This window comes from Cyrtonyx montezumae, unplaced genomic scaffold (assembly GCF_038088225.1).
Source record: "Cyrtonyx montezumae isolate F1298 unplaced genomic scaffold, pur_monq_1.0 scaffold_3, whole genome shotgun sequence".
Lineage (NCBI taxonomy): Eukaryota > Metazoa > Chordata > Aves > Galliformes > Odontophoridae > Cyrtonyx > Cyrtonyx montezumae.
Window position 1 is genome coordinate 122,660,046 of NW_027072034.1, and position 22,083 is coordinate 122,682,128.

Consider the following 22,083-nt stretch of genomic DNA (forward strand, 5'->3'; position numbering starts at 1 on the left):
ACAAACCTATGTGGTATATAAATAAACAGTTTTATAGGAGAACTTGAAGGTGCAGAAATCCTCTCAGGCAGTTTGTGAAGTTCCATTAGTTTTATCTTAACAATCTCTCCAGATAATTGCAGCAACCTTTTAGTGCCTATTTCTGCTTGTTCTTGTGGCCTCGTGCTGCAGGCAGCGATTTCATCAGCAGAGAAGTTTCATCAGCTGCTTTAATTGGTTTCTTGCTTGCTACCGTGACCACACGTTTTATTACTATTAAATTACTGTGCTGCTTTTTCCCCAGATGTGCCATTGTGTTAAGACAGTTGGCTACTTTGGGAATTCTTGCACCTTTTTTCTTGTATTAATGCTTAGTTCAATAGCAGAAACGTCTTATGGGAATGTTGCTCTTTCTGAAGCAGTTACAACCGAACCTAGCAGTTTAAAACGTAAATAAGATTAGTGATAGTGCTGTGTGGCTGAGAACTGATTTACACAAGATATAGGAGACCTTCCTTCTATTTTATGATGTTAAATTTACCTCTTGTCAGACAGTAATTTTGAACAGGAATTTATTTGTGATTCTGTTTTCCCCTTTAAAATCAAGAGTCATTTTCACCTTGAAAATGACTGAAGTGGGATTCTCAGCTGCTAGTCATCACTGGTTGTTCTTTAGAAATAATCTTACTAACTGTAGGGCTTTAGGAACAAACTGTAGAAGTTTCTAAGTACATTCAAAAGTAAAGTAGCGAGAACAGATGGGGAGAAATAGAAGACTAGCAGAGAAGAATCTGACAGCATCTTTGAACTGTGATGTTTTCCAGTTGTAACATACTTTTGCAGTTGTAAAGAAGGTGGGAATGCTTATTAAGCCCAGAAGTTCACTGTGACAAAATTTAGGAAATATGAATTTAAAACTGTATTTGAATGCAGCCTTCAGAAGTTGATTTTCCATTACGTGTTTTGGTGACGCACGATCAGCACTTCTCATTTAAGGACTAGCAAGAAGTACTTGGGCCAAAATAGGGCTTTCGTTAACGGTTATCTATCGCTCTGAAAAGTACATTAAAAGGCAGACTGCAAGATTCCAGTATGGATCAGTGTTGTAGGTACCTTTAACCAGTTACCTCCAAATTCGTCATCTACAAATTTGTGATGGGATGAGGTGGGCTTTTCCATTTACTACTGAATGTGTGAGTTTTTAACCTGTATCTTACTACGCCAAGACTGTGGTTTCTGGTTGTTTCAACTTGTACAAATGAGCCACTGTCTTTTTACACTCAGAAACTGCCATGTGTTTTTTCTTCATTTAGAGAATTACCAATGTTTTTTATCATACCTTAGAGAAATGCTGAAATACAGAACATCTTAGGCTGAGTAAATTTCAGAGCCTTTCTCTGAGTTCAGAGACTTAGCAGATAATATTGGCAAACTTTCTTCATGAAACTGAGTATGTCCTTTGCTGCCCTTTCTCCAGCCACTTCCTAAAATAGGTTCAGGGGAAAAAAAGAGACAGTTTTATCTAGTTTGAGACATATATTTTTTACAGCAAATCTTATATCTAGTCCCATCCATTTAAATGTTGCTGTTGTATAATGTGAAGTACGCAAAGGTGGTGAAATAAGGACTTTATTTAACTGACCTTTATTGTGAATAGTTAAACAAGTTTGAGGAAGTTAAGCAAATTCATCCAAAGGTCTAATGATTTTTAACCATCCAAAATTATAAGATTATTTCATCAGTCATTCATCTCTTGGTAACTACAGGAATTGTCAAGTATTGCTTAATGTAACAGCACTGATAATATACGTTGTCCTGCAAAACTTCTGGGTAACTACGGTTCTAATTAATCTGAGATGGTGTGAGTTTTTTTTATTAGTCAGTTGTTTGCTACAGTTAACTCACTGCTATTTATTATGCCATTATTATCTGTCAGTATTGTATAGTATGTGGGAAAAATAGTTACTTGAAGGACTAAAGTACCATAAGTACTAACCACTGCAGTAGTCTGTGATATTGATCAAGCTTCGGAATTGTTTACTAAAATGGGAAAATGTTGGGGAATAACTGCACTATGATTAAACTAAATTCAAATGATTTGTATCTGAAAGGTGACCGGCAAGAGTCAGTATCTACTGGGCGGTATGATCTAACCGAAGTTTTACACACCTCAGTCAATGCTGCTTGCTGTTTGCATAACACCGTTGTATGCAGATGCATATGTACACTTTGCAATAATCTGTTGCTTCTGCCTTTCACACTTTGGAAAAATATGAATGTAGAATACTGAATAACCACAACTGCTTTTATCGAGATACACTGCATTGTCTGACACAGGAAAGCAAGCAAGCTATAAACCCCTGAAGTCTACTGCAGTAGCTGTTGATCTGTCAGATGTGTGAAAATAAGGTTTAAGCAAAATAATAGCACTCAAAAACATGGTAGTGTATCTGCACTGCAGACTGCAGCATAGTATAGAAAACCGTAAGCTAATTTTCAGTAATTTGCCTTGGGTACTTTAATGAGAACCTGACGCTCTTGATGAAGGCTAATTTCTCCTGCTTCTCAAGTAAGAAGGAAAAAAAAAACCCACAGTATACTAGAAACGCAGAAAATACTCAGGAAGCATTTACTGAAGAAGCAGGTGGTCTTACGTGGCTATATTTCTTTGGTACTCAGCTGAACTGACGTAACTTAAGTCTGGGTTGTATCCATAGCTACACTACGTTGCAGTTTAGAGTGTGGACAGATCCCACTGAGCTGAGGCAGATATTTCAGCTACGTTTGCTTGTCTTTGAAAGCTTACGCTTTTGTGCTTCTTTCTTTTAATATTCTTGTTTGTTTCTGATCATTTTCTGCATTTCTTGTATATTAAGCTTTTCCAGAAGCCTAGCTTACAAAAATAAAACCCAGACAAATGGTGCTTATGAGCTGCCTAAATTTTTGTAAAGGAAGGGGTATATTTTGTAGGACTTGATATCTCTTCCTAAGTTATTAAAATTGAGCATTGAAATATTTTCTATATATCACTGCCATCACAAGTTTCCTGTCTACACTGTGCTTCTGGTTGTATGATCTTTGAAACTTGAAATATTTCACAGTTATCACAGCATTTACAAGAAGTAATTAGTAAAAGAGATACTGCTCCATGCTGACATACATTTTTTTGATTTAGGAAAGAAGAGCTCTAGAAAGAAGGATATCTGAAATGGAAGAGGAACTGAAAGTAAGTATTCTTAAACTGTGATTAACAGTGTGTTAACGATGTTGGTGGCTTAAAACAGCACTTACACTAGCAATATTACCAGTCATCATAATTTCATTAGAGAACATGTAAGCTATGGCCACAGCTCAAAGTCTGTAATCTCTTTTTATTTTGTAGTGAAGCTTTTTTGCTGGTATAAGCAGTCATATTCGTAGGACTTATCTTCTGGGAGGCCACTGGGACTTACACTAGTATAGCACATTGACCGATGAGAAGCATTCAGAGATGTCTGCGGTGAAATATCTCTTGATCTAATCAAGACAGAATTGCAATCTTTGGTTTGGATGCAATTCTCTCATGTTGTATTAAGTTAAAAATAATGGTGTATAATTCTGTAGGTTAAGCATAGATAATTTCATAGATTTAAGCATTAGATGTTGCCTCAATCCTCATCTCATGTTCATTAGATGATGTATCAAGCAGCATGTTACCGATGTCAAAAGAAAAAAATTTATATAAAGTTAGTAATAATCAGTTTTCAGTGACCAAAAAAGCAGCAGGTAAATTTAAATTTCAGATTGTAGCAGAAAATGAGCATTTACCACCCACGCTGAATTATAAAATGTCATGCTCTGACTTGTCTCATTTCTTGGTTTATCATCATTTTAAGTCCTTTGATATGATTAAGAACTCTGAGAAATCTAGCACGTCTGTTCTGTATTATATCCTTGGATATAATGTTGGACAGAGCCTACCAAATAGATAATTAAGGTACATTGGGAAAACCAGTGGAACATGATGGAAGCATCTTTATATGCTATAATTTTAAAGAAGAACCACTGATTTGGCATTTGATAGTCATCACTGATTACTGAGTTTCCTTTCAGGCTCATTTTTGAGCTCCCTCTGGTGCTTGGAAACTGTATTAACTACCAAATCCTTGTCATTAAAATACATGCAGTATGGTTTCTTGTAATTGAGCCTGACAAGCAGAAGTAAACAGGATTCAGGCCAAGTGAGCTCTGAGGGGAGGACACAGCATATGAGGTTCTTTGAGGGGTCTTCGGAAGTGAAATCTGTACAAAGCTAACTATGGCACAGGAACATAATTGTTTTTATGAGGTGGATAAAGGGGATGCAAGCTTCTGTTATAAGCCTGTGAATTGCTATGAGGAATAGTTGGGATTCAGAGAAAAATAGAGAATGCAAATACCTTGTGTTTTTCAAAAGCTGCCTTTCAATATGTGAAAGTTTTGAATTAAAGATTAATACTCTTCCTGTAGTTTGTTGCACTGCCATGCACACATATATATTAAGTGCATCGTGAGTTACTGACTTTTGAATAGATTCTTTTTTTGTGCAAACGGCAACATTAGGTAAAGAATTCCAGGAATAACTCATTGTTGATGTGTCCTGCACTGTTTTGGAAAACCGTGACTGATCACTGCTGCTTCTTAGATTGCTTTTCAGGAATGTGCCACTTGTCTGATACTTTCCTTTCACAGCAAGTTATCTGCTTTAAACAGGACTATCTCTTCTTCTAAGTTTTCTTCCAATGCTGCTATCTCTAGTTCTTTTAAACATAATATGCATGTGGGTTTTTTTTTTGTCTTGTTTTCACTTCTGTTTCTTTGATTCCTGCAGAACCTGCAACAAGTAAAGCAGATTCAATCTTTGAGACACATAAATGAGCGACTGGTGACTGAGAATAGGGCCTTGACCCGTGTGGTTGCCAAGCTGTCAGGGTCCTGTAGGCAACTGCGTTCTGTGGACTTGTAATTTCTACCTTCTCCTTTGTGTAGCCAGGCAGGTGTTGACAATAAGCTTGTGCTTGGGTAGAGTTGTGCTACTAACACTCGAGTGTTGGAAGCTGACTTACTGCTCTGTTATGGAAGTGTGGCTAAAGCATGGTGTCTGGTGTACCAAATGGAGATGCTGCAGGTGTGTTGGTATGGAGTGGGGTTGCTGATACTAGCACTGAAGCTTGTCATTTTTCCCTTGAAGCGAAGTTGGCAAGGGGTCACAAGATCTTTGAGACTCTGTATCAGACTTTAAAGTCACTTAATCTTTACTAACCTTCTGTGTGGTTCTGGACAATCCCTATTTTTATGTAGACTAAGCTTGGAATATGCAATTTTAGCACTAATTTGAAGGTTACCAACATAAATTTCTGTATGTGCAGCTGTTCCAGATATGGGCCATAGTCCCATCATGCAAGGACTAAACAAACAGAGACACAGAAATACTCTCCCCAGAGTGTCAGATTGGTTGGTACCTACTGGGTCATCCTGTCCAGTTCCCTTCTGTTCAAGATACAAACTGTGTGTTGTCTGCTGTGTTGTTGTAGGGCTGTTTGGGAAACCCACTCAGAGGTTCAAAACTTCTATGTGGAACAGAATATGGTTTCATTCCGTGCCAAATCTATTCGCCTTTCTTCCTCCTCTTACATAGCAACTGTATGAGGTGGAGGTTTCAGTGAGTTTTTAAGATCTGTAGATGAAGATAAAATAATTTTCCTTGTGCACAGTGATTCTTGCTAACGTGCTTCTCCTCGCCTGCCTCCCTTTCCTCTCAGAAACAAAGAGATGAGTGCACACTTTCTGCTAACAGAGTCAGATCTCAGGTTATCCCAGTAAGAGGTGTGAAATAAATACCAGGTTTATCCTCTGGCTTTGTGTCTCTCTGAAGTTGACCCAACAATAGGATGTGGATAAAAGGTTGATCCTGGCCTGTGCCCTGCATTCCTGGAACATTCCCTTGTGTTAACCCTTAAGTGAGTCAGTCAGCTCTCTGACCTGGCTGAAAAGAAATCCCTTTATTGGTTGTACTCCATCTCATTGCAGCATGGTTGTGTAACTGAAACTAGCACTCAGCAGCAGGAGTGTGTTGTTGCAGGAGGAGGGGGAACTGTCCCTTCAGGGCAGCCTGTCTTAGATCAGCTTCAGCTAACAGCGAGGGTTTTCAACACAGCCAAGCTAATCAAGCGACAGCTGTCCACAGCAACATGTCCATACCGTGGTCTTTTTGCAAGCAGTGGCATTTCTTTAACCATGCTAAGCCTTTTCAGTATTTCAAACCACAGAAAACCAGTCAGTATTCCCTTTTTTAGAGGAAGTTATTAAAGGCATATGATGGTGAAGCTTAAGGAGCAGGACTAGCAAAGAAAAGCAATGACTACACAGCAGGGAGGCTGGACACTCTTCTAGTAGCTTGACCATAGCACTGTGGCTGATCAGTGTGAACAGTTGTCTTACAGTGTGTGAGCTTTCTCTAATGTTGATGTAAAAGCTGTTTTAAGGGTACAAACTGTTAAATCCTCCAGCAAACACAGACTATTATTATTACTGAGCTGGTTCAGCAAGTGGTTACTGAAAAATGATGAGATCTGCTACAGAATTGCAAAGTTACCAGCTAGTCCTATAATACAGATAGGCAAAATAATGCATTTGTGATCTTATTTAAGGATCTCATCAAGGCAAGATGCTCTATTACTTAACTGAAAAGGAAACTGGAATTTCAAGTACTAAGTACAGTATGTAATTGCCAGTTGTAGTGGGTTTCATGCTTTTTTTCTGCTCCTGCACGTGAAAGGCATGTGATGCCAACTCATAAGTTTCGGTAGCATAGGAATGCACTGCTCCAAGAAAATGGCGTAAATGTCTTTGGCTGGGCTTAATATGCAGTTTGATATGTCAGGATTAGTATAGCTGGGAAGTGTGTTTTATGTTACTTGATCTTATCCTTCCTGCTAAGTCTCCTAGTACTTACAATTCCTTTGGTCTTCTGCCACCCTCCCTCTATTCTTTAGCAGTCTTACAACAAAATAAAGTATTTTCTTAATATGTATTCTACCTTTTTACTCTAATCAGGGTTTAAATTTATCCACAGAGATTTGCAGACGTGTAATGGTACTGGATTATGTTCTAGCTCTAAATTTGAGCAGTGCTTTTTGTTGCTGTTAAAATGATTCATCAGAAAATACAGCAGTTTCCGGGTAGCACAGTACTGACTGCTGCTCCCTAGTCACTGAGCTAAGGAGGGCTGTGAAGCATCTGCAGTTGCTGTGCTAAGGTGGGCTGTCTAGATTGGTTCTCACCCCTTCTTTTCCCAGTGCACCCTGCCCAGTGTCAAATGACGTGACATGAGGTGGTGGTAGTAAGCACAGTGTGAAAATCACCCATAATCTTAGAGAACTGTCAAATGATGGCTGGTGTTGCTCATGATCAGGTATGTTGGCGTGGTTTTTGAAAGCAACCGGTGTTTTACAGCACTTGATATTGAGAGCTCAGTACTCGGACTCCCTGTGAAGAGCTTGGTTTGGGTGGCTTGCCCTGAGCTGCACTGTGGAGTAGAGCTGGAATCCGTGCTAGCACAATGACTCTAATTGTGGAGGTCACGTTTTTTTCCCCACTTCCGTTATCCTGTTATCTTTAGTTTCACATACTCTGGTATTTGCAGGTAGAGAAAGTAGAGAAGCCGTGGCCTCAGTCCTGCACCATCCTGCTCACTGTATGAGAATGAGCTGTTAGTGATGTGATGGTGGACAGGAGTCCTTTGGAGGAGATGTGTAAATGAGGGCTGCAGTGTAATGCTTAGTTAATTCACCCTGCCTTTTTAAACTTTCCAGTTCCTTCTGCTCCACAATAATGTTCTGAGTGTAATGGGTCTACAGGTATGATTCTGTATGGATAAAATGAAAACAAAACTAGTGGCATGGAAATCTCATGGTGAAGAATTATGTAGTGGCTGTTACATAGGTCATGGGTTGGACTTGGACCTCTTGTGTGCTCCTGCACCTCGAGGTTACTGAGTAACTACGCTTCAGGAATAGGCTGTTGCCTCCTGTGGAAACCTGCTGCTAGAAACCATGCACGTAACGCAGCCGTGAGTTTTACAGGTGGTTTGTTATCAGTGTGTGAATATACCGACACTGAGAATTTCTGAGCTTGCTTCTGGTTTCTCTGATAAGTTTTGCTCTACCAGTACAAAGCTCCATGCACTGGCTTGTCCTCCTCTCCTGTCTGATCCTGTCCAACTCTCACCTCGCTTGGCTCCTGCCTTCCAGCTGTTATGCTTGTGTGTCACCCATCTCCTGTGGCAGCCTTAACTTGCCATCTAACTGGTATGCCTGAGCACACAGCCTGGTGTTGTGGTGATCTGATCTTGTGTGATCCCAGGGAATAGGATGTGCTCTTCAACACACGTTTGGAAGTGATTGAAAGATGAATGCTTTGGGTTGCACTGCATCTGATCAGGATGAAACCATCCAAGAGAGAGCAGCGGCAGATGTAATTAGCTCCAGCATGTTGCTCTGAAACCGTGCAGTTGCAGTGCAGAGGAGCCTCTTTAAATTGACACTGATGGACATGTTTTGGTTTGCACTGAGATGCGAAGCATTTAATTGCTGTCCTTATGCTACTCTAAATGCTTTTGTGGAGAGGCTGCTCATCTGCACAGCTTCATTCTAGTGTATCTAGACAAGGCAATTGAAAGTTCTTAATCTAAAGCTTCTAACTCCCATTATGCTAAAAGGAGAGAATTTCCTGATCTGCTGATGCAGAGGGGGAGAATAACGGCCAAAGTATTTCAGCCGAGTGAAGATTTGTACCCGCAGAGCTCGGCTGGTCTCGTACTTTTCGCTTGGAGGGTAACAGCAAATAACCATCGTGTTTCCTTTCTGACAGATGCTACCAGACCTGAAGGCAGACAACCAGAGGCTAAAAGATGAGAACGGGGCCTTGATCAGAGTTATAAGCAAACTTTCCAAATAAAGGGCTTACTACAGCAGCAGATAACGGTATTGCACATCGCTAGTAACTCCAGTGGACCACAGTCTGGCAGTCACTGGAAGTGTGGGAAGATCCCTTGGAGACTGTCATTCTCAGATATCCTGCCAAACGCCCTCTTACCTGTGTGTTTTTGTATCAAGATCATTGTTTCTGTTAAAATGCAGCTGCTGAGAAGAAAAATGACTGAGAAATCTTGTTTACAGCTACAGCATTATAAGGAAAGTGTTCAAGGCCAGATACGCCTCAGATATTTAACCAGTAAGCCTTAGTTGTACATAAACACTTTTACATCAACAAAAGCTTTCAGCTCTCACAGAAGACAGTTACTCAATAACGTTTTTGTTGTGCCACAACTCCCAGTTTTGTTTTTTTTTTCTATACTCAGTTTTTCTTTAATTCTTAAGTTTGGATTTATTTTTTTTCCCCTTCTAATTATTCATGTACCAGGTTTTCTTGTACAGTGTTTTCACAGCTTTACCATTTGCAGAGACCACACACCCTTTTAAATTACATATTTGTGTAGCTACCTAGAGTTGTATCGTCCAGCCACCCGGAACAGAGATGTCTGGTGGAACATTTGCTTTCACTGTTTGTGCAATATGCATTTATTTCCTATACAAAATGCTTTAAAAGTCAGTTGAAACTAGAATTATTTTAAGAGTCCTGTTTTCTGCCTTCATCGGTCACTTAAAAATAAAAGTTTGTAGTGAAAGATGCTAGATCTGTAATCGTCACATTCATTTGAGCAGGTACTGAGTGATGCTGTATATATAAATGTGTTCTGGTTTGATTTTTCAGACCACCACGTGGCATGCTTGAATATATTTCCCTATTGCAAATGTCTGTTAATGCAAATTAGGCTACTCCAGAATAGTGTGTTTAACAAAGTTCATTAATTTTTATGGTATAAAGGATTTAGACATTGTACATTGTATGGAGCCCTATCTTTGCAAAAGGTCTAAACTATATGAAATACTTTATTATCTTTTCTTCCCTTTTTTGTTTTGTTTTGTTTTTCATTTGATAGTGTTCACCATAATAAAAAAAATGCATAAATATAAGTGCTTCACTACATTTCACATACCTGTATTTATCCGAGTGCTGTCCAGAACTGTTGTGCTAGCCAAAGTAACGCTACTAAATCATTTGAGGAGCATAACCCGTTACACTCACATTCATCTTTGTATGCACTGTTGCCACGTGAGGAGGCATCTGATTTGACACCACCACCACGTCAGACCATTTTATACATTTCAGTGGCCTTTAAAAACAAACAAACAAAGTACTCAAGTGAAGATCGCTTTTGTTAGGAACAGCTTTTATATTTCATTCAGCCATTGGGAATACGACATCCTATCGGCACATACTTCATTGCCTAAAAAACCACTGAACAGGTCGGCCATTCAAACCAACTGTACATTGTAAAGCTTGTAGTAGCTATTGTATTATTGATTATATTGTATACTATATTAAATGTGAATTTGTACCCCTTCATTTAAAAAGGTCATTGTGTTCTACTGCCTACTGGGGGCTGGGGCTCGCTGTGGGGGGGTGGGACCTGTTGGGGAAGGAAATCGCGATGTCCTCTCTCCGCTGTTTGGTTTTCTGAAGATGTAAGGTTGTGCTCTTACTACCAAGCTCAGGATTCTCCATTTTCAAGGTACACGGATGGTCCGAGATACCCGATTGCAATCGATCTGTGTGAGAGGTGGGTCTGAACCATAGGGAGCTCCCACTGTCATCCGCTGACAGAACAGAAGCGCAGAACGGAACAGTTGGAACGGCTGCAGCGTCCCGAGCTCTGTTACCAGGCAGCCAGGCACGTCCGCCAGTACACGTGGTAAAGTCTGGGTGCCTGTCAATGACAACATGCGTGTTTCTAATATTTTAGTGTTTTATATTTAGGTTATTTATTCTTTATATCTTTAAGAAACGGAATGGCTACTGTGCTATATTGATTTTATTGGTAGTACCGAGCAGACCTTGTATCTGCATGAAACTAGTTGCAAAACCCACTATTTTGGAAAAAAAAAATAGAAACAAAAGAAGTATTTTGACATATACGAATAAAGTGAATACAAACTATTTTAAATGTGTGAAAGTTTTACTGAGGAGACGCTGAGATTTGCTGTGGGCTGAAACGACGTGCTAAGTTTTGCTATTTCCATTCTTCGGAGGGCATTTCTCATTCCGCGTGTTGTTTGGGTGCCAAATCGGGAGTACCTTCCAGAGATTGTGATCAGGTCGTGACTCTTTGCACATCGCTGTACATGCACATCTGTAAATGCTAACAGTAAAAATGCCATATTTATGCAATCTGTACCAACTTGGACAAATGTTTATATATTTTACATAAACCTGTCTGTGTGCAGAATCTCTAGGAGCATTTTTTCCGTGACGTCAGCGGGAGCTCACGCAGCAGCTGCTCAGCTCATGTCACAGTGGCACGGGACTGCTCTGTGGGGTAGGGACCGTTTGCACGTGAGAAATACTTTACTGCAAGGCTGCTTCCTTGAGCTGCAGCTGAAACGGTCGTTCAGAACAGCTGCTTACAGGAGCCACGCGAAGCTTTGGTTCCTTAACACCATGCAGATGGCTGTTTTCCCATGGTCCGTGTATACGCTGTCAACATTGAGCTGCAGTGATACAGGTTCCTTAGGATCTTGGTTTGAAGCTGCGAGCAGCGAGGGGCAGAAATGGTGGTGACAGAGGTACATGCTTTACCTTTGTCCTGAGTGCCTCGAGCTCCAGTGACGGAGCAGTGGCACAGCTGCACAGAGAGGTGGTGGAGTCTCCTTCTCTGGAGACGTTCCAGACCCGCCTGGACGCCTACCTGTGCAACCTGGGCTAGGGAGCTGCTGTGGCAGGGGGTTGGACTCCATGATCTCTAGAGGTCCTTTCCAACCCATACAGTTCTGTGATTCTGTGAGTGCCAGAGCCCAGGAGGGCCGTGCCCGGGCCGTGTGACCGGAGGACGTGCCCAGCAGCCCGGTCAGAAGGCGGCTGAGTGAAAGACAGAATTAAAGCCAACAAAAAAAATACCTTCATAAACCCACGCTGAAGGGAGAGCCGCTGCCACACGGGTGAAGTCATCGGCTGTTCGTGCTTTTGTCAGCACCTCCCCATTCTGTATTACTGATTAGATAGGGAAAGTATGCAGTCGTTGGAGAAAGGAGGAACTGTTCGTTTTTCATCTGAAGGCATCACCTGCTGGATGTCTAATGTTTCAGATCTGCTCGGGGATAACAACGCGGGGACAAAAGCCCCGCATTCCACCTAATTATTTCGCCCTTCTTGCTTGCGTTTCGCAAACGCATTGAAGCCGAGCTCAGCAGTTAGCCAGGGCAGCGCAGCTCCTCTCCCGCTGCGGTCTTTTCCCTTTGTTATGTGTGCTGGACTGAAAAAGAAAAACAAAGCGGGGGGAGGTGGGTGAGAAGAGCCGTGGGTGCTGCGTTGGGCACCCCGCCCGCGGCACCGCTCCCATCCTCGGGGCAGGGGACGGGGGCTGAGCTCAGAGTTGGGGCTGCTGCCCGTGCAGGGCTCTTCCAGTGGGAAGCAGGGCGCCGTCGGCCGTGACCCCGCGGTGCGAAGGGCTGCGGAGCTGCCGCGTCGCAGCTGAACTCGAGCTGCCGCTTTCTGGGCGCTTCCCAAGAGAAAGAGCGCGGCTCCGTCCCGCCGGCTGGGATGAAACGCACAGCCGGGTAACGCGCACCAACAATAGCCGGGCCCGGGCTGCGGCCGCCGTGGGGAGCGGCCGCCAGGGAGCGCTGTGGCTCCGGCAGCGGCCGCCGCTCGAGCCGCGCCGCGCGGACCCCGCTTCGTCCGCCGCAGCGCTTCTCGCGGTGCCCGCCGCCTGCTTCTGCCCGCCTGCTTCTGCCCGCCTGCTTCTGCCCGCCTGCTTCTGCCCGCCTGCTTCGCCCTTCCCGCTCTCGTTGGCCGCTCCGCCGCTGGCTGTGCCCGCGGAGCTGACCGCCGTACGCCCCATGGGCACAGCACTCTCTGCCTCTCCCGCCCCGCCGCCTGCTTGCCCCCCCTTGTGCCGCTGCACCTCCCCACCGCCAGCGCTCAGCAGCGCGCAGCGATAATGGCTCGGCAGATGCCATTAATCCTTCCCTGACCGCAGGATCTTTTTTTTTTTTTCCCTGATAATCTAATCTCGACTCGGGAGGAATGTCTCCACCAAGCCAATTAGTTCCCACCTACTCCGGTTTCTCTCTAACCCAGGGGAGTGCTTCTGCCGTAAGCTAAGCGCTCTGCAAGTCACCTGTTCCCATCCCATGCAGCCGTTCCCCTCCTCGCTGTTTTTTGTAGGCGTTTTTCTCCTCCATACCTCTGCGCGGCTGAAGGTGAAAGCAGTTAAAGGTCCTGCACGGTTCCTGCTGATCTCAGCCCGTCGAGGTGTTTGCAGGATAACAGCTGCTCACTGCTTCTGGCTTAGATTCCTCTCACCCCTTTATGAGTGTCCAACAAACACACGGGGATGCCAGTAGGGTCTGTGGCTACTTGGGGCCAATGGGATTAATAGGTCCCTGGCTGTGGATTTGCTTGTGTGCATTACAAGGTCTGCAGCCTGTCCCCTTGCCAAGGCCCTTTCTAACTTGAGACTTTAATACGTATTAAAAACTTCACTACTTAAATGCCACGGCAGCTTTCACCTTCGACACTAAGTGATGCACACTATTAGAAACACTCAGAATTCGTTTTTAAGACGGGTCCTCTCTGGTTTGTGACAAAACAGCTGATTCTGTCAGAAACAGCCCCACACCTTCCTTGAAAGAAGTCCCGTTATAAAGTGTCCTGGCACCGCGTGAACGATAGGAAGTATATTTGATGTTGGTGTCCTTTAAGCCGTTCTCTCCCTTTGTGTTTCATTTGCTTTCTCAGCAAAGACTGTAAGCTGTCCCAGCCGCTCCCCGTCCTCTGCTTACACTCACTGATACGCCACAGCCACTGATTGATTGCTGTTTGTGTTTGTTTTGGACACTTCCAGATGATTGCTACTAATAACCAGTGCTGAATTCCTGAAATATCTGCCCCATTCTTCTACGAGGCAACTTCCTTACGGTCCAACGTACGAAAAGCACCGGGTCCTGGAAGTACTGTGGGGCAGGAGAAGAATAACCTCCAAATGAGTGGCTAGCTCAAACAAAGCGTTGTAGAAAGCCATCACGCTACATTGTGCATGCCTCATGGAGCGCGTTGCAGCGCGGGCCAAGCTCCTTAGTCAGCTGTGTGAGGAGAGCTGTGAGCCGTCCCGCTGGGCCGCGGCCGTGTGCCCTGCAGCGAGGCCATGGCACGGAGCAGCAGAGCCGGTCCACCTCCTGCTGGATTTGGTTTCTAATTCTTTTCATGCTTCAGTTTGGGGATACGGAAAGATGGGATCTGAATTGTCTGTACAGTACAGAGGATGCTGTCTCAGCTGACAGATCCTTCGGCTCTGGTAAAAGCTTCTCGGTGTACAAAGAGCTTTATACTGAGCGCTAATGGAGGTCATTAGATGTCGACATCCAATCTGGAAGCTTATCATAAACACAAGAAGTAACAAAGGTGGTGTTATTCAGATAACTTAAGGTTATCTCAGCTGTAACGTAAACCTATGATATTACTTTTGTCATACAGAGAGGTACAGGCAGCCCTTGGCTAGCAGATAGCGTAGGTGGCACGAGAGCTGTGTGACCTGGCAGCTCCCCATTACCTCAGCCAGTGGTGGCCCCGCTGACTCTCAGGCTGGAGCACTGCGTGGCACAAACACAGCACAGAAAACATCCTGTGCTGGCTTACGTCCAGAAGGCAGCATGATCTCTCTCAAACAACGGGGTGCAGGGACACCAAGATCACCTCTGTTTGAAAGCAGTTCCTTCCCATAAAGGGAAAATGTAGGGGCAGGACTAGTGAGCCAGCAAAGAGCCAGCTCCATCGCCTCCGCCATAAGTCTAGTGGTACGTTATCTTTGAACATTTTTCCTGATGTAAGTCACTTTACATATGTTTACACTGAATTTCTACATTGAATTTCACGTGCTGCTTTGTCATCACCACCCAGTCTGCAATGTTATTTTTCACTTTATCAGATCGTTCTGTTTCTTTCCAGTACTTCACAGTATATCTTAAGTTGGAAGGGACCCACAAGGATCACCAAGTCCAACCCCGTGCTCCTCACAGACTGCCCAAAATCAAACCCTATGTCTGTGTGCATTGTCCAGACTCTCCCTGAACTCCGGCACTCGGGGCTGTGCCCACTGCCCTGTGCAGCCTGTTCCATCCCACCGCCCTCTGCGCTGAGCACACCCAGGGTCCTCAGCCTCTCCTCACACATCTTCCTCTCCAGACCCTTCCCCATCTTCACAGCCCTCCTTTGGACACTCTCCAACAGTTTTATGTTGTGATGCTGTGGCCCCCAAACTGCACGCAGTGCTGCAGGTGAGGCCGCGCAGAGCAGAGCAGAGCAGGACAGCCCGTGCCCTCACGCAGCTGTGAAGCACTCTGCTGTGGGAAGCTCCCTGGGTCCCTTCTCAGGGAGCACAGAAGTGGGACTGCAATGGACCAGATGTCTTCTCAGTGTGCTTCTTTGTACCATGCTCATATCCTGGCCCTACTGATGTATTGTCAGAAGACTTTTTTCCCTGTTGTTTTTTTTTTTTTTGTGTGTTTGTTTTTTATCCTAGCTTGCCGCAGAGCCTTTATCTTTTTCTCTCTTCTCATCTAAATGCTGTAAGACCTGTCAGCTTTGTTTTTTTCTCATCTTTCTTATACTTCACTTCGTAATGCTTTGACTTCACGTCTGCTTTTCATCCTGCTCTTCAGCACGTTGCTCTAGGGCATCCTCACCCCATTCACTGTTCAAATCTGGCTCTAGACAGTACATTCTGGATAGTAAAAAAGAGGTAGCACGGTTCCTCGGTAAACTGTTTCAAAGCTCTGCTGACTGAGCTCCATCACAAAGAGCGAGAAGCTGTAAGATAAGCAGAGTCATAAAGGCCTCCTTTCCTGTAAGGCACGAAGAGCACATGGTACAGAACATGAGAAGCAGCAACAGAACACGTTACAGAGTGAGATTGTGAGCTGTGGCAGAAAGTGTTCTTTCCCAATATGCCTTTGAAGTCATCTCTGCTGTCATTCTCATCCACAACTGCAAACTGGAGACAGATGGCAATCTCTGCATGAATATCTCATAGTTTGAGTTGAATAAAGCTAACTTCCTACTGTAAGTTTTCATTTTCCTTTCCCTGCTGCAGTCCTCCATCAGTCTGATTAACGAACTTAGCTGCAAGATACAGTACCATATAGTTTGAAGAAACGATTTGTTTATTTATGGTCAAATGATAGCAGAGTTGAAGAAGAGTAAAAACACAGACAGAAAGCAGGCTGAAAGGTGTGCCCCTAGGACTGATCTCGAACACTAACACCTGCTGATAAATCCAGCTATTACACAATGCTCTATTATCATCACTAGCAATGCTTCAAATCAGATGACAGAATTTGGTAGACTGAATGAGATGAAGATGAAAAGAGAATTTGAAAAACAGGCAGTACGGATATCAACAGAAATAAAATCTCTCTGTGTGCCTACAAAGGGAAGTTTAGTAGAGACAAAATATGCAATCCATTGTTCAGAACTCAGAGAGCATCTCCACAGCTTCACTAGGTTTGCTCCTCCTGGAGATGCCAAGGCAGTGTGGGTGATCTGAGACAGGAAAGCGAGTATTGCTGCCAGATGATGTGCAAGAAGAGCTTAAAAGGAAGAGTCAAGAGGGACTGCAATGCTATGGTGGAGGATTATTTTACTTTTACAAGGAGATTTGACCTCAGAAACATCTTGTAGCATAGGTGGGATTTATAGAAGGATTAGAGAGGAGTTGAAAGTCAGTGTTTTAATGGGAAAGGTTTAAAGAGAAGGCTCTTGAAATTCTACGGATAAAAAGTAAAGCAGGTATTTCTGTGAAAAGGTGGTGGTGAGATTTCACGGAATTATAGTGATTTTAAGCAACAGTATTTGTGGAAGAACAGCACAAGTCGGTAGGTGTTAGCTGGTGTACTAAGTGGTGTGCGTGAGGATTATCCAGCAGGTGAAATGCAAAGCAGCAGAGAGGTTTAGTGGGACTGCACAGGAGTGAGTTGAATACACTTTGCAAGAGTGACAGAGCAGGTAGAGCAAGCATGGGACTGAGAAAATTTGAACTGGGAGAAAGGAAATGAAGAACGTTGTCTGAGCGGGCTCCCAAGGGAGGGGAGGTGGGAAGCAGCAGGCAGTGCCCCGATTGGGGGTTTTGGGGAAGCTCAGGTATGACAGACACAGCTGGGGCAAAGTCAGCTTCTGTGACAGCACCACTGCTGAGATGTACCACTCATCCTTCACTGTGCTTACATCCACTATTTCATCCCAATAAACATTCAGCAAGCATCAACAAATGTCAGTGGGGGCCATTTTTTCTGCCTGGAGGAATTCCGTGACACACCTTTGCTTCATACACACTTCGGTGTCAGACCGGCTTTAACGTGCTCGGTCCTAAAATGAACTTCATTTCCTTGAGATTTTAGGAGTAGATGCTGTTTTCTGTCCTGAATTGAAAAGATGAAGTGTTTGCCCTCTGTCCGGCAAAGGACACCACGATCATCTCACCGTGTCCTGGTGGTAATTTTACCTTGGGGGGAAAATCTCATTCCATAACAATGAACAGACAAAAAACAATATTTTAAGGCTTAGGGACCCTAGTTGCTGTGCCAGCTTAAAACGTAGCTCATAGCACCAACTCCGTCTCTAGGCCTTAGAATATCCCCGAGGTCGTTTTAAGTAAGGAAAGAGAGAACTGAAGCTCTAAAAACTGCTGGCAGTGCGCTCAGCTGTGGCTGAGGAGAACGTGCAGTGCGATACTTGAGCTATTTGGGACTTCAACCCTGATTGCTCTCCAGCACAGCCAGCTTGCTGGGATGCAAACACCTGACAGTCGGCGTTCTCGCACTGGGCACTCGGGTCCAGCCCCGCTCACCGCTACGTAACATCTGTTAATGTATAACAGACTGCAAGGAACGCAGCCTTGGGAAAAACCCAAACAAACGTCCGAAGCCCCAGAGTGTTTTTTAATAGGAGATAAAATAACAAGGTGGCAGTAGCGGCCCCGGCCGCGGGCTCTCGTTCAGGGAGGTGGGCAGGTGAGAGGCGCTTTCCGCCCTCGCTCCGCGAAGGGGAAAGAGGAGGGCGGGGGGCGGTGCCGCTCACCTGGCGCGGCCGGGAGCTGAGCTGAGCGCCCCGCGGCCCCGCCCCGCACACCGGGCTGCGCGGAGAGGGCGGGCGTGGGGAGGAGGGCTGAGCCGGGGCGGCGGTGATGGGGAGCGCGGCCCCGGGCGGGGCGGGGGGCTCGGCGGGAGGCAGGGCGCGGCGGGACGGCTGACGGCCGCTTTTGTCTCTGCCCGGGGTGTTCGCGGCGCTCCCGGCCTCTCTCCCCGCCCCCGTCTCGCCCGCCCCGCCGGGAGCGCTCCTCCGCGGGGCAGAGCGGCACAGCCGCCTCGGGGCGGGCGGCTGCGGAGGCGCTCCCGCCATCCACCCCGCCGCGAACATGGCGACCGGCGGCTACCGAAGCGCCGGCGGCAGCACCACGGACTTTTTGGAGGAGTGGAAAGCCAAGCGGGAGAAGATGCGGGCCAAGCAGGCGCCGACGGGCCCGGGGACGGCGGCGGCGATGTCCGAAGTCAGGCCGGCGGCGGCGGGTCCTGCCCCGGCCGAGCCGCACCACCACCAGCACCACCTGCCCGCCGCTCTCCCGCCCGAGCGCGGCGCGCCCCCTGCCGGCGGGGCCGCCAACTGCCTCGGGCCGGGCCGCGCCGCCCCCGGTAAGGAGCCGCCGCCGCAGGGCCACGCTGCCGGCAGGGAGCCCGCCAGCACACCGCCCGCCGCCGTACCCGGCACCCCCGAGGGCGAGGACAAGCCGGCGGCCAAGGGGAAGAGCTCCGGCCCCAGCGCCAGGAAGGGGAAGGGGCAGATCGAGAAGAGGAAGCTGCGGGAGAAAAGGAGGTCGACAGGTGTGGTGAACATCCCGGCCGCCGAGGTGAGCGGGGCTGGAGGGCCGGGCAGTGCCACGGCTGTGCGGCCGCGGGGACGGCACCGAGCGGCTGCTCGGCTGCAGATGCGGCGCCTTCGGAGCCACAGACTGTTACCTGGGAGAAAAAAAACATGCGGCGATTGAAGGAGCGTTTTTTGAGGGCGGAGGAAGGTATTTTTATCAGCCAGCACCTCTGTCCTCTGCGCCTTTGCTACTGGTGTAGAAATCTGGCGCTGAGTTATAACGCTCCTAGAGGAATTCAGAAGAGCGATAACCGAGGTTTCAGCTTTTTTTTTTTACTTCCCCCAATTAATAGGAGGCCGCAGGGATCTTTAAACGAAGCTGTGTTTTACCCCCAGCGTTGCGTTAATTCTGGTGGTGTATCTCCCCGTAGGAAAAACAGCGCAGTCTGTTTCTCTGGTTAGTGTTACAGGTGGTCAGGATGGCAGTGAAGATGGAGCTCCGTGTTCTGCAGACCCGGAGTCGTTAACACTTGTTTCAGTCCCATAAACGCGCTCGTGACGGTCACTTCCACGCAGGGAGGTGCAGGGAGATGAGCAGTGAGTTGTAGGAGCGGTGGAAATCGTTGGAGCTGTGTTTCTTAGGGGCTGGTCCGGCACTTGGTGAGGCGTTGCACTCTGAGGTGTGTTGGGGTTGGTCTTCCTGCTTTGGGAAGGAGTGCAGAGAGTTTTTCAGCTTTCTGTTTTCAGAGCCTTCAAGCTTCCCAGGCTGAGATGGGTGGTGTGCTTCCCTCTACCCACTCTGTTCTTCTCTAGGAACTCAAACGTTACTGCATTTTCGTGTCCCTAGATAAACTAGCCCTGGTTCATTCCATAGGGGTTTTGCACACTGCAGCAGACAGCACACACCAGCTCTTCTTAGGGCCTCTGTAGACCCCCCCCAACACCATTCATGGCCTTTTTTTCCCCTCCCCACTCCCTGTGACTGGTGTCCTGGTGCTCTGAACTTGTGTTCTGCTGTTCTGTGGCTTTGGGTGGTGCGGTTTGGGGTGTGCTGGTGGTTGGATTTCATGTTTGTTTGTTGGGTTTGTTTTGTTTTGTTTAAATATTGCTCTAAATATTCATTGCTTTCCAGGAATGCACATTCCTTGCTCAGCAACCATTAGGATGTTCCGTGTCAGTTTGCTGCTGTAGCTGCTGCTGCATTGTTAGAGCAACTATTGTGGCTGAGGTACTTGGGCACTGAGAAGCGAGCTCTCCTCAGTCATGTGTATCTGAGGCTTGACTCCTTGCAAACTTCTCCTCTCCACGCTACTCCTTTCTGAAACCAGCAGTTATCAACCCATTGCCTTGTTAGGGTCACGTGCCAGTAAATGCAGATGGCTGTCACAAACAGCATTACTGGGGAGGCTTGGTGGTAGTAGGTGCTGTTCCTTGACAGACATGGCTTTACATGAAGCTACTTCTTTCCATTATTTTGCCTTTCTTTGATGTTCTTAATCATTACTACGTGCATTTCTAAGAATTATTTAACTGGGAACACCAGACTGACTTCAAAAATCATGTCCCTTGTCCATTGTGAGTAATTGCTTAGTAACGAATATCTTACTTGCACTGTCTATTTATTCACAAAGCAAATGCTCTAAAGCACTGATTCAGTGCGCTCAGATTAAGTTAATTAGACACTCTGTGGCTGTGATGCTGAACTTGGACAAAAGAAGGCTGCTGTGTAGATGATGACTTGTTGGAATAATTGGGTTTGCAGTCTGCAGCAGTCCAGTTTCATGGGATCATAGAATGGTTCCAGCTGGAAGGGACTGTCAAGCCCATCCAGTTCCAACCCTCAGCTGTGGGTAAGGCTGCTGCCCATCAGCTCAGGCTGCACAGGGCCCCTTCCAACCTGGCCTCAAGTGCCTCCAGGGATGGGGCACCACAGCTTCTCTGGGCAGCTGTCCCAATGCCTTACCGCCCTCTGAGTAAAGAATTCTCTCATAATGCCTGACCTAAATCTCACTTATTCTAATTTAAAGCCATTCCCTCTTGCCCCATAACTATCAACTGCATAAAAAGTCAGTCTCTTCTGTATTTATGTGATCTGTTTGGGTACTGGAAGGCTGCAGCGAAGTGTCCCTGGGACCTCCTCCAGTCCGAGCAAGCCCAGCTCCCTCCAAACTGTCTTCATAGGAAATTTCTTGCTGTCTTTCTCCTTCATGTGGCTAGGCTTAGCTTCTCTGTGTTGTTGGTAGTGGTTTAATAGCAGTGTGCATTACATGTGATCACTTGCACACGTGGAGCTTCAAGTGCTGTGCTTTAAAATCACTTTTTGGAAGATGGTCTTCTAGACATTTATTGGATGTTCTACTGTCTAACTTTCAAGAGGACAGTCTTTCTCTACAGCAGGCTTGTCATTTTATGAACAGTGTGGCAGTGGAGAAGAGCACCGAAGAGGAGATTCTGATTCTCTGAAACTAAGACGAGTAACTTTACAGAATACACTTGTGGATGCTTTAATGCCTGTAAGCTTCTTGTCCCAGAAGGGAACATGCAAAGTTTTCATCACCAAAGAAACAGAACCTAACTTCAGTTGTAATGCAGTTGAAAAATTGAATATTATGAAGAGTGGTGGAAAAAATTAGTTTCTCTTGTTTATGTTGAAATAGGCATCAAAAATGTTAGCAGATTGAACAGAAATTCATCATTAACGAAGAACAATGGGACAGTAGTAGAGCTGGGTCTTAAACAGTTCCATGTCATCGAGTTCTTTTGTATTTAAGTCATTAGAGGTCAGAAATGAAAGGGGAAGCTGTGAAAACAAATGGTGACAGGTTGAGAGCAGGGCCAGTGCTTTGCGTTTGGAAGCCATGGTGGTAGAAGTAAAGGTTGGGTTTTATCTTCATTATCTTCACAGTGCCAGTGCTTATCTAAGTCCACATGGCTTTGGATTCTGCTGGCAGGGCTGTGCCCATAAGCTGTTTCTGAATCCACACTAGGAGACCAAGAAGTACTGTTGTGGTCACCTTTGTAGAAAGAGTGCAGGTGGAGTCAGCATCAAGGCAGTACAGTTAGGTAGTTGGTTTTGGTGTAATGTGCTTATGGATGAAGTTTACATTTTCA

At 45.7% G+C, this 22,083-nt stretch overlaps 2 protein-coding genes across 9 annotated transcripts in view; both read left to right on the forward strand.

The window, feature by feature from the left end:
- The window catches only part of PPP1R12A (protein phosphatase 1 regulatory subunit 12A), a 126,134-nt gene extending 115,112 nt beyond the window's left edge, over positions 1-11,022 (forward strand). For 4 of the 8 annotated variants that reach the window (XM_065743247.1, XM_065743243.1, XM_065743246.1 and 1 more), the window contains 2 exons: positions 3,155-3,205; positions 8,869-11,022. In XM_065743247.1, coding sequence (XP_065599319.1) covers positions 3,155-3,205; positions 8,869-8,955 — 138 coding nt within the window. In that variant the 3' untranslated portion in view covers positions 8,956-11,022. Of the gene's footprint in view, positions 1-2,090; positions 2,122-3,154; positions 3,206-4,828; positions 4,979-8,868 lie in introns of those variants that run through there. The other 4 variants (XM_065743244.1, XM_065743248.1, XM_065743245.1 and 1 more) reach the window with 3 other exon arrangements.
- A 7,379-nt stretch (positions 11,023-18,401) lies between these two features.
- Positions 18,402-22,083, forward strand: part of PAWR (pro-apoptotic WT1 regulator) — a 63,916-nt gene continuing 60,234 nt past the window's right edge. Inside the window, exon 1 of the mRNA XM_065743239.1 lies at positions 18,402-19,015. Within this exon, the coding sequence (XP_065599311.1) occupies positions 18,527-19,015 (489 nt within the window). The 5' untranslated portion in view covers positions 18,402-18,526. The remainder of the gene's footprint in view (positions 19,016-22,083) is intronic.